General features: G+C 39.0%; 1 protein-coding gene across 2 annotated transcripts in view; it reads left to right on the top strand.

Moving 5' to 3' along the window:
• ZNF407 (zinc finger protein 407) overlaps window positions 1–17,666 on the top strand; it is a 387,088-nt gene that overhangs the window by 228,844 nt on the left and 140,578 nt on the right. For both annotated transcript variants that reach the window (XM_070778647.1, XM_070778648.1), the window contains exons 6-7: window positions 866–949; window positions 8,236–8,356. In XM_070778647.1, coding sequence (XP_070634748.1) covers window positions 866–949; window positions 8,236–8,356 — 205 coding nt within the window. The remainder of the gene's footprint in view (window positions 1–865; window positions 950–8,235; window positions 8,357–17,666) is intronic.

Genomic DNA, 17,666 nt, shown 5'->3' with positions numbered 1-17,666 from the left:
CCTAGGTGCCAGCACTTATTGCTCGAATATGCTGTAGAAGAGAAAGAGAGAGGTTGCGTTTATAAACTGCAGGGCAGAATGTTAGCTTGTGTAAAATGGTTTATAAATGAGTTTGTATACATTTTTAACTAATTTGAAGTCCACCAAATGTGTCTCTAATTGTTGAATAGTTTTCCAGTCAAGAGTTATCATTAAAGATAATGATAGGAGTTTTAATACAATTTCTTTAGCAATCCCAGACTTCCTTTTCTTTTTATGCCACGAAACTTCGAGAAACATAATGGCACTGAACTGCCATTGGTATTGAGTAATGTAGATTTTACTGTTCCTTGGGATCTTCAGTATGTTTGGAGAAATCATTTAATTCATATTGTTAAGCAGGAAGTTATTAAAGAAGACTCAGGATCAGGTAAAACCAATTCAATCTCCTTCAGTTGTTAGAAAATTCAATATGTTTTATTTAAGCGGAATCATGTATACTGTATATTAACCATTCCAAGCAATCTTTAGTCAGCCCAGAAAGGCCAGATGTATGGGAATTGTAAAAAATCAGGATATGCATAAAAACTGTTCAAGTGCATAAAGCAGCCCCATCTGGAAGACATCTACCAGAAATGAAGTTGTACAAAACCATTCCATTGATAATAAAGCTAATTTTTATGGGTCTGACAAGTATGTAATTATGTTCAGTGGTGCTTTTCAGATTTTATCACAGTCAATAAACCGCAGTGGTAATTTCATTCCCATTTGACATATTTACATGGAAACATTTGATTGGAGGAATTAGTAACCCTGAAAGCCTTGATAGATATGTTTTAATGATCTGTGACCTCCGCAGTCCCTCATCTGTTTATTGTTGCAACAGGCGAGAAGTCGTTCCTGTGTGACCTCTGTGGCTTTGCGGGCGGGACCCGGCACGCCCTCACCAAGCATCGCCGGCAGCACACAGGTCAGTGCGGCTGCCCCGCCCGTGGCCTGCGGGCCCAGCGTTCATTCCTGGCCCTCCGTGGCCTGTGTTCCCAATTTTTGTAAATCTGTGTACTTGAGGGTCTACTGAAAATTCTGTTTGAATAAGATTTTAATTCATCTGCCTTTATATATCTGTGAAGTAGGCCTACTGCACGTTTGGGGGATCAGGTGTCCTCTGTCAATTCAGGTTAAACAGGAGGGAAAAGAGTGTCTGAGGGTACCCCGGACGCTTCTCTGTGGTCAGGACCCTGCCTTGGGGGCTGTGTGAGGCCGGGGCATCCGCCTTCCTCTCTCGCTTGCCTCCTCTCAGTCAGTCTCTCCTGTCCGTGTTCCTGCTCACCCTACCTCTTAGGTGCTTCTCACCTGCTCACCTAGAGCCCTGCCTTCCCACCTGTGTCTCAGCCTCCCTAACTACCTACCTTGTAGCCAGCAGTCCCTCTGCCAGTTGGAACAAGCACATGTGGTTGTAGGTCTGTCCTTTTTCAGATATTTTTGCGATTAAAAATGGAAAGCAGTGAAGAGGCAACTTAAATAGATAAGGACATTGAAGAGAATCATTTTTTTTCCCTCCATAATCATTTTCAGTGACTCAACAAAATAAAGTAAATGCTTTTGGTTAAGAACACATAATGATGAGGAGTTGTAAACATTTATTAAAGTTGATTACCTACTGGTATGCTGTAATACATCTTACAAGTAACTTCTGAATTATATGTGCCTGGGACAGTGCTGGGTTTTGGTGATGTCCCTCATAACTATTAGTCAAACCAGTTTTTACTCTCACAAGTGTTCTAGTTTAGATGATAAATCATACAGTAATAGAATTAACTTAGCATTAGATTTTTACTGGGTACTGTGAGAATGGTGGAGTTTGGTAGTTAAGCTCAAAACGGCATAAAATTAAGATACATGAAATACGTAGTTTATGGTTCATTTTGATTCTTGTTATGTTATATATAACAGTTAGCTATAGGCACTTTAATGCTCATTATGCTATCTATAAGATCAATGAAAATTAATGCTAGCCATTCCTTTTAAATAGTAAGTTTGTATGTTTAAAATTTCTATATGGGATAAGGGATATTATTGAGTTGAAAAATGTCCAATGTCAACATAATGGTGAACACTCAGCCTTTGTAAACAGAAAATTCTGTTTTAAGTTTACAGTCGCGAGGTATGATCACATTGTTTTGAACCCAGCGATTTAGAGATTCAGTGTAAGAGATGGCGAAGATCCCAATGGATAGCAATCACCCTTGGCTACTATTTGGGAGAAGTCGAGAATGTTTATGGTACAGTGTGTTCATGTGGGGTTTTCTGATTCTTAATGTTTTGAATTTTTTGATGCCTAAGTTGTTGCTGTGCCGATGGTCTCGCCCTGGCACGGCCCTGGGGGTCGTGGACCCCCTGTGCGCCCGTTACCAGCATGGCTGCACTGCCTCTTTCCCCGCAGGGGGGCTGGTGAGGCTGTGATCACAGGCATTTACAGGTGATCGATCATGAACCTGCATCGAGCAGGCACAACTTTATATTTTATGTCAGGTCCAGAGGCTCCTTATTACTTTGCTATTAACTTTATACCATATAGGACAATGTCTCGCAGACAGAGGCATCTGTCTTTTTGGCATTTATCTGCCTCTGTGGCACAAATCAAACATGATTCTTTAATACCAAAGTCAGTTCTTAAGACTCTTTGCTTCAGCCAGACAGCTTACTACAACTCAGTCTAGGCCCTCAGCTTTTACGCTGGATTTATAATATGTAAGCAACACACAACTTTTTTTTCTTTTTTCCAAGGCCAGATTTGTTTGGTTCATTTGAAATCTGTGGTTTTCTGATGTGGTCCTCCTTGACATGGTTTACCTTTTTAGCACAGAGTACCCACCCAAATTACAATCAGCTTGGAAAGGGGTAGGCATCAAAAGCGTTCCCAATGGTATAAATAACTCCCGCTGCAATACAGGCTGTCCAGGGGGCCGACACAAAACATCTTCCATTCCAAGATTTACTTTTATCACCTGTCAGAGGCCCTTGATTCAAGGGCACAGGAGCAGATCCTCACGTGTAGTTGAAGAGTCTTGGCCGGCTTAATAACCACCAGCCTGCCCAAAGGAATGCAGGGCGAACTTCCAGGGGAAGGGCCGGCCTGTCTGACAGATGGGTGGCACGAAGGGGCACCGCTGTCCGTCCGCAGCCGCTCTGGTGCCGCTGTGCTTTTACTCTCTGCCTCCGGAGCCTCAGATGCAGACTGTTCCTTGGTGGTTATCATGCCCAGGATTACTGCTTGTCCAGGAAAGGAGGAAAAGTGACAGTATCTAAACTACCGTGAACTCTTAGGGAACCAGGCAGAAAGGAAGTTACACCAGCAGGACATGTGCAGGGAGCCCTGTGGACTCACAGATAGCATCATTCAGGTAGTTAATATCTCACACATAGGTTTATTGATCCTTCTGGCTGTAGAAGGACAGAGAATGCAGAGGGATGGTTACGGGTGCACCTAATCAGTTTGACAAGTCCATCAGAAACTTTTCGTTAATCAGTGCACCTGTCTCATTTCATGCAATTCACAGATATTACCAAATGGAAATGCTTGTTTAAAATTTGTACAATTTTCTTTAAATTTTACAATCTGGAAATTGAGTTTGATTTACTTATTTATTTAGCTGTATATTGACACTAACTTCTATATTTCTGAAGTATATTTTCTTGAAGAAATTACCTGAAATTTCCAGAAGAAATGATTATTTCTGGATAAGAAAAAGATGCTGATGGGCATATTCCAATAATAGTATTGAACATGTAATAGAATCAGTGAGTTACAGATTAACTGTTACATATAGATTGAGCAAACTGTAGTCTGTGTAAATAGACACAGAGTTCTTCTCCTGTCAAGAGCCCAGACATGCTCTAGTTTTCCTTCCTTTAGTGGCTGAAGCTTGGTATTTTATGTAGTTTATTTTGAGATTATTATATTTTTTCTCTGTCAGCTCATAGATTATTCAAGGTTTCTAATACATAGTTTAATTTGTTTTGTTGTAAAGTTAAATGTAAAGAGACAGTTTATAGTTTATTGCAGTATAATGCCAGTTTCATACAAACTTCAAATTATTACAGTTAAGAAAAATATCTACTTCTGCTTCATTAACTATGCAGAAATTTGACTGTGTGGATCTCAACAAATTGTGGAAAATTCTTAAAAGAGATGGGACTACCAGACCACCTTACCTATCGCCTGAGAAATCTGTATCAGGTCAACAAGCAACTGTTAGAACTAGACATGGAATAAGGGAGTGTTTCAAAGTTGCAATGAGAGTATGACAAGGCTGTACATTGTCACTCTGTTTATTTACCTTATATGCAAAATACATCATGAAAAATGCTGGGCTGGAAAAATCACAAGCTGAAATCAAGATTGCCAGGAAAAATATCCACAACCTCAGATATGCAGATGACATCACCCTAATGGTAAAAAGTGAAGAGAAACTGAAGAGCCTCTTGATAAGGATGAAAGAGGAGAGTGAAAAAGTTGGCCTAAAACTCAACTTCCAAAAAACTAAAATCATGGCATCTTGTCCCATCACTTCATGGCAAATAGATGAGGAAAAAGTGGAAACAGTGACAGATTTTATTTTCTTGTGCTCCAAAATCACTGCAGACAGTGACTGCAGCCTTGAAATTCAGATGTTTGCTCCTTAGAAAGAAAGCTATGACAGACCTAGAAGTGTAGTGTTAGTTGCTCAATTGTGTCTGACTCTTTGTGACCCCTTGGATTGTAGCCCACCAGGCTCTTCTGTCCATGGAATTCTCCAGGCAAGATTGCTGCTGTGGATTGCCATTTCCTTCTCCACAGGATCTTCCCAACTGAGGGATCAAACCTGGGTCTCCTGCACTGTGAGCAGATTCTTTACTGTCTGAGCCACCAGAGAAACCCAATAACGATGAAAGCACTGGTTATTGGCCACCCTGCCAAGTATCTGACCTATGTCTTAACTACTTTTATCCTCACTATTGTCTCTGTGTTTGGTGTCTTATCCTCCTGGTCTTGCTCAGGGGTTACCAGGTAGGGAGTGAAATATGAAAAAACCTGAATTGGGATTGAAGTCGTTTTGTCTCTTCTAACTACTGCCCTGGGCTGCAGTGACAGACGAAACACCGTCAGATGAAGAGTGTATGCATTCACTAAATATTCCACAGCTATGAACAGGGACATACAAACAGGAGAATGTAGGCTGTGTTTCTAAACACTCTGGTTTTCAGCAGACGTACAGCTGTTGGCTGGCTGAATAGATGCAGAGTAACTGTAAACCAAGCTCTTTCATCGCTTATTTTCTATATGCTGGTATACTTACAAAACTATTAATGAAAACATGAGAAATAAGTGAAGTATTGAACATATATAAAATTAATCCATCCTATGTGTAAAGTTTCTTAGGAAAAACGTCAATTGGTAAGAGCATTTGTGAATATTACAACTGTGATTTTGGGGAAGAGGTGGTGAGGTTCCTCTAGTTTGTATGTAATGTGAGCGTCACACATCTTTTAAGTTGCCTAGGGAAAAATAATAGGTGAAATTATATTTTATAAATAGATAATCCAACAAATATATGCAAATAATTATCACTTCAACATGAAGTCAGTATAATGTTCTTACCTATTTTATCTCCCCTGTGCCACTACCCCCCCCACCCCCCAGAAGTTTGAAATTTTATGTGTATTTTGCACTTCTAGCACATTTCAATCAGAGAAGGCGATGGCACCCCACTCCAGTACTCTTGCCTGGAAAATCCCATGGACGGAGGAGCTTGGTAGGCTGCAGTCCATGGGGTCACGAAGAGTCGGACACGACTGAGCGACTTCACTTTTCACTTCATGCATTGGAGAAGGAAATGGCAACCCACTCCAATGTTCTTGCCTGGAGAATCCCAGGGACGGTGGAGCCTGGTGGGCTGCCGTCTATGGGGTCACACAGAGTCGGACACGACTGAAGTGACTTAGCAGCAGCAGCAGCACATTTCAAGACAGAGGCCAATATTTTGTCTAAAATTCATTATCTCTATTTCAGTACAGTTCAGTTCAGTCGCTCAGTCGTGTCCGACTCTTTGTGACCCCATGAATTGCAGCACGCCAGGCCTCCCTGTCCATCACCAACTCCCGGAGTTCACTCAGACTCATGTCCATCGAGTCAGTGATGCCATCCAGCCATCTCATCCTCTGTCATCCCCTTCTCCTCCTGCCCCCAATCCCTCCCAGCATCAGAGTCTTTTCCAATGAGTCAACTCTTCACATGAGGTAACCAAACTACTGGAGTTTCAGCTTTAGCGTCATTCCTTCCCAAGAAATCCCAGGGCTGATCTCCTTCAAAATGGACTGGCTGGATCTCCTTGCAGTCCAAGGGACTGTCAAGAGTCTTCTCCAACACCGCAGTTCAAAAGCATCAATTTTCGGTGCTCAGCTTTCTTCGCAGTCCAACTCTCACATCCATACATGACTACTGGAAAAACCATAGCCTTGACTAGACGGACCTTTGTTGGCAAAGTAATGTCTCTGGCTTTTCAATATGCTATCTAGGTTTGTCATAACTTTTCTTCCAAGGAGTAAGCATCTTTTAATTTCATGGCTGCAGTCACCATCTGCAGTGTTTTTGGAGCCCAGAAAAAAAAAGTCTGACACTGTTTCCACTGTTTTCCCATCTGTTTCCCATGAAGTGATGGGACCAGATGCCATGATCTTTGTTTTCTGAATGATGAGCTTTAAGCCAGCTTTTTCACTCTCCTCTTTCACTTTCATCAAGAGGCTTTTTAGTTCCTCTTCACTTTCTGCCATAAGGGTGGTGTCATCTGCATATCTGAGGTTATTGATATTTCTCCCGTCAATCTTGATTCCAGCTTGTGCTTCTTCCAGCCCAGCATTTCTCATGATGTACTCTGCATAGAAGTTAAATAAGCAGGGTGACAATATACAGCCTTGACTTACTCCTTTTCCTATTTGGAACCAGTCTGCTGTTCCATGTCCAGTTCTAACTGTTGCTTCCTAACCTGCATATAGGTTTCTCAAGAGGCAGGTCAGGTGGTCTGGTATTCCCATCTCTTTCAGAATCTCTGTTTGAGTTATGATAAAATTCACGTATCGAAAAGTAGATTCTCTTTCCCAAGCTGTTCAAGACTTAAAACATTTTTTAAACAAGTGAATTCAGTATCAGTTTTTAAGTTTAAATTTACACTAATGAAGATGAAATCACCCCATCTCAGGTACTCACCAGCCAGTATAGCTAGTGAAATTATAAAAACTGATCAGACCTGACTTCTTTGAGTTTGTGTGTGCGGAGAAAAAGGTATCAATCAGAGAGGCATGAGTCCTGAGCAGGCCTTTGAACCACCCCGGGGCTGAACTGTGTCTGCAGATGAAGCTGGTGTGTCTAAGGGCTTCTGTGGCCGCTCAGTGGTTAAGAATCCACCTGCCAATGCATGAGACCCAGGAGACAAGGGTTCGATCCCTGGGTTGATCCCCTGGAGGAGGAGGAAATGGAAACCCACTCCAGTATTCTTGTCTGGGAAATCCCATTGACAGAAGAACCTAGAGGGCTGCAGTCCATGAGGACGTGACTGAATGACTTAGCACACACACACTGGTGTGTCTGTACAGGGAAGGTGAAGTTTATGCTGTTAAATATTATGTCAAATGTTTCTTTGAGGCCTCTCTACCTTTTACTCAACTTAGTGAATTGTAATTTCTCTTTACTTCTAAAAGTTTTTAAATTGGTGTCAATTTGTAGCTTGGTTTTTGTTTTTTCTTCTTATTATTTCTTCTTCTTATTTAATTTCAAGATTTTAGTTAAGTTTTACACTGTGTATTCAAAGTATATTTTTGTTAGATATTTTTCTGTGGTTTTAAGCTCACTGAAAGTTTTGTAATGGTTCTAATCTAACATAGTGTGTTAAAGGATTCAAAATTCCAGTGTGAAACCAGGTATTTATATTTTTATATGGATGAGTGCTTTGTTTTGTGTTTCTGTTTAGATTAGGCAATTTAGATTATGGTTTGTGTAAGTTATGTTTGAATACATGATCAGTATCTTGCTTCTGTTCTAATAGAGAAATAAAAAGTAATGGTTCTCACTCTACATTTGAATAAATGTTCAAAAATCCTACATATGTGTGATCTTAAAATTTCATAGAAAAAATGTCTTTTTAATTGTTAATAACAGATTAAGCTCTTCATTTCCAATTTTTGTAATTGGAATGTACAACCCTTCTTGGTTTATTACAGGAGAAAAACCTTTCAAATGTGACGAGTGTAACTTTGCTTCCACGACCCAGTCTCACCTGACACGGCACAAGCGGGTACACACAGGAGAGAAGCCCTACAGATGCCCCTGGTGCGATTACAGGTAATGACTCGTTGTGAAGCAGGCGTAATCAAGTGGGTCATCATGGTGGGTGAAAATCCTATAAATTCACCATCAATTAATTTTTTTTTTTGGTGAGCATGAATTACAACGATTTAAACATGATTCGCATATTAGGTTGGGAGTTTATTCAGTTCAGTTCAGTTCAGTCGCTCACTCAGCTTTCTTCACAGTCCAACTCTCACATCCATACATGACCACAGGAAAAACCATAGCCTTGACTAGACGGACCTTTGTTGGAGTTTATAACACCACCTGATTTTGGTGACTCTTTAAAAGTGTGAAGTTCTCTTTACATTTTTTGTAATCTTACATTTTGGTTTTCTAATCCATTGGTGCACCTGACATTCAAGTGATTTTCTTTCTTTGCTCAAAGTAAGGAACCATCCAAGTAATCAATTATTCAACACCCATGGCATCTCAGCTACTCTAAGTGAGGCACTCATTTAGACAGTGAAGATAATGTAAGAGATGTTTTCTGCCTTTAAGGATATTGTAGAATAATGGGCGTCTTGTAATGTTTTGTAAATACTTGTAGAGTTTGGTGTCGCTTAAAAAGGCCAGGGAAGTGCATAGAGAAGGAGCAAGCTCAGTCCTGCTAGAGTAGAGAGTCTTTCAGGCATGGCTTAGAAGATGTAACTTTCAGACACACGAGTGTTCTACACGGATGCGGATTGTTCAGCACAGTGTGGCGTTCCCATTCTGAGAGCATGTTGGTGGTGGTAAGTGCTCCATCCACTCGCGGAGGCCCCAGTGGCTGTCCTCTGCCAGGTTGCAGAGTGACTTCACGGAGGCTGCAGGGCACAGGTGCACAGAGGTGGGAGTGGGGGGTGACCCTTTTACTCTCTGACAAGCTCCGTGTAGCCAGGGCGTGATAGTGCAATGGGCATGTGGGTTGAGACTGGATCACACTATGCAGGGAGCCCATGAGTGTGCTCTGAGCTCACTGTGGCCTGTGAGACACCACGGGGTGTGCACTCAGCCAAGGGCCCTTTTCTTAGGGCCTCCATCAGCCAGATGTGGGGCTGAAGGTCTCATGCACCCATTGTGCATGGAGATGTGGAAGCATTGAGGGCAGTTCTTAAGTGCAGCCTGCCCTGTGACGTATTAGAATCTCCACCTTAACCTGCAGACTTTGTAAAAACATAGATTTTTGTTATTCCTGCAGATGTAGCCTGTGCATTCAGTAAATATATTGCCACAATCCCTATTATTAGCCTCATTATTGCATTGTTTTTTTTTTTGTTGTTCTTTTTGCATTAAGTTTTATGTCAAAGGTCATCTAATAGTACAGAGATATTACAGATATATTTCAATCACCAGTTATTCATTCCTTCACCGTTTTGTCAGTTCTGTTTTTTGCCTAACACTAAACTGGTAATATCTTTGAAATTTGGTAAAATGGTGATCCAATTAGAGATGGGCATAGAAATTCTAAGACTCTGATAATATGAATTCTTTAAAAAGCACACTGTATTAAATGCTATTTTATTTTATTAAAGAGGTTATGTTGTAGTTGCCTTTCCTGCAAAACATGGAAGCAATTACAAATTTATATAAAATTTCCCTTATTTATAACTCTTGTTCAGTCTCTAAGTTGTGTCCCACTCTTTGCATCCCTGTGCACTGTAGCACGCCAGGCTTTCCTGTCCTTCACTATCTCCCAGAGTTTGTCAAACTCATGTCCATTGAGTTGGTGATTATCACTTTTAGCTGTTAGGATTTTATTCTTTCAGTCTGTACTTTATGCCTAAATTTTGAATCTTTATTTTTTTTAGTTGTTTGTTTCATGATCAATTTTAATTTTCACACTTAAATTGTATAACCACCTTATTTCATTTATCCTGTATAACCGTGGTTTCAAACTATAATTTTTAAGTTGCAGAACTGTTACTTTAGACACAATCTTACACAGACCCCATATATAAAATAGATAAAAACGGTATCTACCCGTTACAGATTTCGGAGCTGCACTCTGTAGTAGTCACTTACTATAGCACTGACAAATATCGTAGAAGACTCTTGATAAGCAGAAAGTTTTCCAGTGGGAGAAGTTATTGCTTACAGTTGCTGTTGCATTAACCTCCGTGTCCTGTTTATGACTTTGGAGAGAGCACTCAGCAGGGCTGGGTAGTCAGGAACTTGGGCTCCACGAGGCTCAGGGCTCACTGAGGTCGTTAAGCCTCTTACTGAGTTGTGAAAGACACGTGGTTTGAGTACCAGTTTACAGAAGCACTGCTGATGTATGGTAGGAACAGACTGAGGTCACTTATCCAGAGCCCTTGTTTTCACTCTTATCTCAGGTTGGGACTTCAGTTGGCTGTAGGCTTTACTCAATCTGACCATTTCAAGGTACTGTTCAGTGAGGTAATGCAAGAGTTTCAGTGCCCTGAAGGTTGTTAGTGTGTTCAAATTTATTTATAATACTTGCCATGATGGATTTTTTTTTTTTTAACAGTGTTTCAAGTTAAAAAAAGCCAATCATTAGGTAATGGCTGAAATACCTTAAACTTTCAAAAGACCTGGTCTTAAATCTGCTCTTTCCTTCATCTTTCCTTCAATATAATTTCAATACTTGCATGGCCTCAAGTTAGATTGATAACAATAATAACTTTATTAAATTTTTAGACAGTTATGCAATTTTATGATTTTTGCTCCAAAAGCACTTTAACCTAAATCTTTGTGCATAGTATGTGATTTTTTTGGAGGAAATTTGTAGAAGTATGATTTCAGGCTGTTAGTACCCAGATGGGGGTGTGAATTTTGTTTTGCTGATTGGTACTGTGTTTTGGTTGCGTCTCTGTATGCAGAAACATATTTCTAAGTATGTTAGGCTTTCTTGGTGTGAAGTCATGTTATACTTTTGCCAAGGCTGAGGCTGTACTACTTGTCCCCCTACTTGAGTTACCTCCTTGAAACAGCATCACTTCCACTGAGCAGTGCGTTTGAGCCGACTGGATCCCATTCTTTCCATACCTCTTTGAGCCCGGCGAGAAGAGGATCTGGTGTATTCTAAGACTGTTGTTACTGTCCTGTGAATTAATACTCAGGGCATTTATATCTAGTGATCACTCTCAAATTTCCTTCGAAATGCTGTAAGTGCTTGATAAAATGGTGATTTTGTCTTCATTTAAACCTTTTAAATTGAATGTTATTGAAAGTAAATAATTTCAACAGTTTCTGTTCATATCACAGTTTTATCTTCTGTGTATACATGGTGAGATTTACTTTCACTAAATAGACAAAGACCAGTTAACTTGACCAGGAGTAAAAGAAAAAACCTCCAAATATGTGAATACTCTTAAAGTTTGGGACTGTGAATGAAATCTAGGCTTTTCAGCAGATCTTTTTGTTTTCTTACTGATGAAAATAAGATTTCTAAATGAGCATATGGTTAACTTCATGAAGACTGTTTTAACTACACAGCATAGGAAGAACAAACTGCTTACCAGGTCTACCTCACAACAACAAAGAAAGTATCTTCTTTCACAAGGTAAATAAATTGGAGTATGTGTGATTTCTATAGAATAAAAATATATATAAGATGATCACATATTTCCTGAGAAGATATGGTCATATTTGTCTTATCACTGACCTTTCATAATATTTTGTTGCTTGAAATATTTAAATACTTTTTTATGTTTTTATTTTTTTCTGCTTAGTATAAATAGATAAAAGTTATTCCTATAGAGTATTTCTATCATTGTCATTATTAGTGCTTATTTGCAGGTAAGTTGCCATCATTAGAAATGAAAGTATTATTTAAATTTCATTAGAAAATATATTTTTTTATTTTATAAATTGAACATTAGTGGAGAAATACTAGTAGTTATAATTATTCATGAAAAATTTGAATATAGATTTGTTTACAAAAGAATTTTATAATTGGTCTTTTGAACCTGGGGCTATTTTTCAAGTTTGCATTATTAATTTAGGCAATGACATCTCATTCTGTTTAGATATAAACATGTACCCTTTTCTTAAGCTTTTACTGTCTGAAATATCCAAAATTCTAATCCATTACAGATCAGTATATTCCATCATTGCTTCAAAACTTTTGAACCATTAATTAGTATTCATTAAAATTTTGAAGGGTAAATTTAGACTCATAGCATTGTTCTACCATATTATTTATACAGGAAATTCTTTAGATTTTTTTATACATTAACTTGGAAACAACCTAACATTTTTCTATATTTTTGTTTTTTGTTATATATTAACTGTCACTTCTATATTAATGAGAGAAATAGAAAAATTCTAATATATTGTACTAAGTACCCTTTCTAATAATGTAAATCCTTATTTCCCCATGGAGTTTATTAATATTGAGCTACACTCTGTTTCACTGATGATGCTGGCTTCACATGAGATTAGATGACTTGCACTGTGTTGGCCATAATTGGGCTTTTATTTTACATGAAACTCACCTTCTCATTGGCTTCCATTTTTTAAGATTTATGGAGAAAATACAGTAAATACATATTAACCATAAATGCATAAACCACTGATAAGTCATAAAATGTAACACAAAATATTATCTGCGGTACTAAAAATATGAAGGATAATCTTATATTATACTTTGAATGTCATTTAGTAAATTAAAGAAAACCAAGTTGAGGCCAGACTCCACCAGTTTGATCATTTACTTACTACGTCTCTGTTATTGATCTTGGAACACGTTCATTGTTTCCTAAGACAGATTTTTTCTCAACTGTATGCCTTAATACTTGCAGTGTTACACACTGTAAAAAGCTTTTTACTGTTCTACTTTTGTATTTTATTCATTATTTTTATTATTATTTGAAATTATAATTTCAGTTAGAAATATGACATATCATAGAGCTGAGGAATAAAATTTATAATTCCTGCCCCATATTAACAATTTACCCCTCTTTCTTTGCTAAACTTGGACATACACTTTGATTCGTTTCCTTACTTGATGGCTTACTTACCCTTGGCTGATGTACTTCCATAGCATCATTAATACATTAGGTTTTGATCTCAAGAAAAGTTTTCATTTCTTTTGGATGAGAGCAGGCTAAGAATGTTTGATGTAACCTTTGACCCAAGTAGTGGAGTCTCAACAAGAAATGTGCTTTCTGTGATATCCCCTAACATCTCTTTTATTACTCTTCTAAATACTTTGTTTAATGTTTCTTATGATAAAATTTCCTGTTTTTACACATGTGACTGGACTGGGTAGAATTTAGTGTCTGTCACAACCATTTGAAATATGTATGTGTGTTCTAGAAAATTTTTGTCAAAAAAAAACCTTTTAACATTTCACGTGTATTATGTTTCACTAAGTATGAAGGCGCTAAGGCCTCATGCATGATGGATCATTGTTGTGTTCTGCCCTTTGTAGCATCCTGGCTGGAAGACTTACTCTGCAGGGATCACCACCTCCCTGTGGGGACTCCCCAAGGGTTCCAGTTCTCCTTTGGCTTCCTGTGCAGGTTCATAGGCAGCAGCAGGAGAAGCAGTAGATGGGTCAAACTTGGGTTTGCCCCGAATAATAATACCAAGGAGAAAAAATAGGTTTTTATCTTTGTAGCAGAACAGCATTTATACCAAGAGAGAAGGGGAATTATACGTACCAAAATGAACAGCACTTGTTTCTTTTCCTGAAGAATCAGAGGTAGCATTTGTTTCTTTTGGGTGACATTGAAGTTCTTAAAGAATAATGATATTACATAAAAATAATTGAATGAAAATATCTGGTATTCATAATAATTTATAGTTGAAGCAATTTGACCGATGTCAAAAGCCTAGTTATATCAGAACAAAATTCAAATTGAAAACTATTTTTGTCAGTGGAATAAACCAGACAAGAAAGACTAGTATTGCATGATATCACTTAATGTGTGGAATCTTAAAAAAAAAAAGAAAAAGTCAAAAAAATAGCAGAAAAGTAGTGAGCAAAGTAGGGAGACGTGGGTAAAAGGGCATAAACTTTCAGTTATCACATGAATCAGGTCTGAAGAGCTAATGCATCAGTGATAAAGTATTTTGAATACTTGGAATTAGTGAAGAGAGTAGAACTTAAATATTCTCACCAAAAACAAACAAATAAAACATACCAGTCAGTACTATTTCATTTGTATCACGTCTGTTTTCTCTTTATATTTACTGGGCTTCCCTGGTGGCTTAGCTGGTAAAGAATCGCCTGCAATGTGGGAGACCTGGGTTCAATCTATTCTATCCTAAAATAAGAGTACTGCTCCTCTGATTACTGGAATGAGGAAACAGATGTCCTCGGCTGAAAGCCTCAAAGTCCGTCACTTTGCAGACTTCTTTTGGGATAATGATTCCAAGGCACTCCTCGGTTCGTGGTCAGTGTCTTCTGGAAGCTAGATGCGTCTCCTGTACTGTGTGCGCAGTGCCCATCCTGGCGGAAGGCCCTTCCTGCTCGCTACCTTCACACAGCTCAGTGAGTCACAGGTAGATGTCAGTTCCTGGCTGGCTTGTGGAACCGAATGTGGTTGTTGGCAGCATAAATGTTGGTTAGGAAGATTCTCCTAGCAGGTGTCAAGGTGGTACTTTCTGGAGGTGTACTGTTCTTTCTTGTGAAGTAGATGTTTCTGGTAAATTTCCATGGCATCTTTTGAGGGGTTCCCTAACAAGGAGTATAATTGTATTTTCAGGTTTTTCTGTCCTAATTATAAAAGTCAGACTGTATGTAAATGTATTTTTTTTATTCCTAGCATTTCTGTTTCAGTAGAAGTTAAATTCTGTCCTAACAAATATCTCCTAATTTTCTGTTTCATTAGTGAATTAAAAAAAAAAAATTCTCAATAGTTTTAACTGTTCTAGTTTAATTTGGTTTTGTATTTTCTGTAATGTATATATCTAATGTTATTTTTATCTGTAACATATTTAAGTTTTCTTGTCTGCCCTAAGACACCCAACTATACAGACTTTTAAGAATTTTTGTTTAGGCCTATGTGCTGATATAGCACAGTATTTATGTCAGGCCTTTAGTTACTGTTGGTAAATTAATTTTCATCTGACAAAACTCATTTAAGTGTAAAAAAAATCTGTAGACCTAAAAACAAGTAGATTCCATAGTATTAAAAATTACAAATTGGTTCATATGCGTTTAAAAGGGAGAAAAGTCTCAGGTAATTTGTTTTATCACACAAGTTTTAAGTTGTTTTGTTTGTTGATGTAGCTGAAATAGGCATTGAGATCACAGATTAATTAGAAGAGCCGTTTTGAACACAAAGTGACCATACATTCCCTTTGCTATCTCTTAAAGTAGAATCTAGATAAACATGTTTATTTAACCTGCTGGCTCTGAATCCCACATCCAGTCATTATAGAAGGACCAGCGCTATCTTTGGGGATGGTCTTTCTACAAGGAATTACTATGGACAGTCCCTTGGGTGGTAGTTAGATATATCTGTATATATTGTGGTAGAAAGAAAGACCTTAGAGATGAAAAAAATAGAAAATATTTTTTGGGGCAATAATCTCTTGCATAATAAGTTATTCCTCAGACACTAGAGCTATTATCACACAACAAAACACTTCACAGTGTAACTATCTATATCTCCCGGCAGTAGAGGATCATACAACATAAGCTTGTTAGGAAAACTCTGTAATCACCAGGATTATCTAGAACAACAGTTGGAAGAACATTAGACACACCCTTCTGGTTGTGTGGTTGAATTTCACAAACTCAGTTGTGGAGTCGAGAGAAAATAATAGAATAGGATACCTTTGAGGTGTATAGCAGTTTTACCACCTGTCATAAGTTCAATGAGAATGCCAAGATATTAGTTATTTCATTTTGGATTTGGATCCTTTGTTTCAATGTATTCTGAAATATTGCCCCTCTAGGGACTGTTAAAAAAAAAAGAATTCTGAAAGAAAGAAGGGGAAGAAGAGAAAGAAAACCTGAGAACGAGCAGGCAGTGGGGATGCAGCGTGTATATGAGCAAGCGTCCCTATCAGTACGCCTTGTAGACATCAGAGCCCTTGAGTGGAATAAGACGCGGCTGCTTGGTAGCGCCAGTGCACGTTTTGGCTTTAGGTTAAGAATGTCTGTAAAAACAAGATGACATCTTTTCTCTCTCACACATCTTTCTTTTGTTAATTAAGAGAACGTGGCACAAATCTTCTGTTGACTTTTTCCTACTTGTGAGAAGCACGTTGGGTAAATATACTCAGTCCTTTCTTTCTTGTTTATGTTTTGTTTTTTTCATCTTGAGTTACAGCTTTTAAGAAATACATGAAATGTCATAAAACAGATTAGAGTTTTCCATAGAGGAAAAATGTGATGAGTTTTTAGTGCTTGCTTGTGCTTGAGTAAATCAGTTGATCTCTTAGATTTAATTATTTGAAGTAGAAATCGGTTGGCACTTAAATCTGAGAAATTTGTTTTGTTCTAAAAACCTCAAATAGCTTTACTTTAATAAAAAGTAGAGTTCTGCCCCACTTCCGACTCCTAAATGATATTTTTTGCTTGGTTTTAGATCATCTTCTCCCATCAGCAAGCCTGGATTGTAGAACCCATGGGATTGTGTGGGGACGAGGGCAGGACGTCCTGGGGGCTGAGTCCATGCCGGGTATTTTGCTTCTTACCCCACAGGCAGTGAGTGTGTAGATAGTGGAGAGTATTAAGGAGGAAACTGACATATTCATATTTTGCTTTGCAATAGTCACTGATGCGGTACAAATGAGGAGCCAGAGAGGGGCACAGCAGAAGTTGAGAGAGCATCTGAAAGACAATTGCGAAGGTGCAGGCAGAAATAATAAGCGACTAACCCTAAACCAACATGGTAGCCATAATGGGCGTAGAGAGAGGCTGATCTCAGCGCTTGTTAAGAGGGCGAATGAACACAGTGGCCAAATGGATGACTTTGGGGGCCGAGTGACAGAAAGATGCGCCATCCTTTCGATGCCGCAGCCAGGGCTGCTCGTTGAGTGGCGGTCGCTCACTGGGTCCTCACCCCTGGAGGAGAGAGACCCCTTTGGCAAAGTGATGGCGAGTGTGGATTAGCTTTGAAATGACTTTGAAATGCCCGTGGATGCCCACATGGAAGCCAGCCAGGAAATGTGTAGGTCAGTGCTGATGCGCGTGCACCTGGAAGCGCTGATGCGAGTGGCGTCTCCCTTGGAAAACGTGGTGAAACAGAGGGGCGAAGAGCAGGTGTTGGGGAGGCGGAGCGGTAGCCTTCCAGCAGTGCAAGGGACCCTGGGCAGCAGGAAGGAGTGCCTGGGACAGGACACCGGCCTCAGCTCCCAGAGGTTTTCTGCAGGAGCCCAGATCCAGCATGGGGGTAGGAGC

Source organism: Bos indicus, chromosome 24 (assembly GCF_029378745.1).
Source record: "Bos indicus isolate NIAB-ARS_2022 breed Sahiwal x Tharparkar chromosome 24, NIAB-ARS_B.indTharparkar_mat_pri_1.0, whole genome shotgun sequence".
Taxonomy (NCBI): Eukaryota; Metazoa; Chordata; class Mammalia; order Artiodactyla; family Bovidae; genus Bos; species Bos indicus.
Note: the sequence above shows the minus strand (reverse complement) of the source record. Positions and strands in the feature narration are given on the sequence as shown.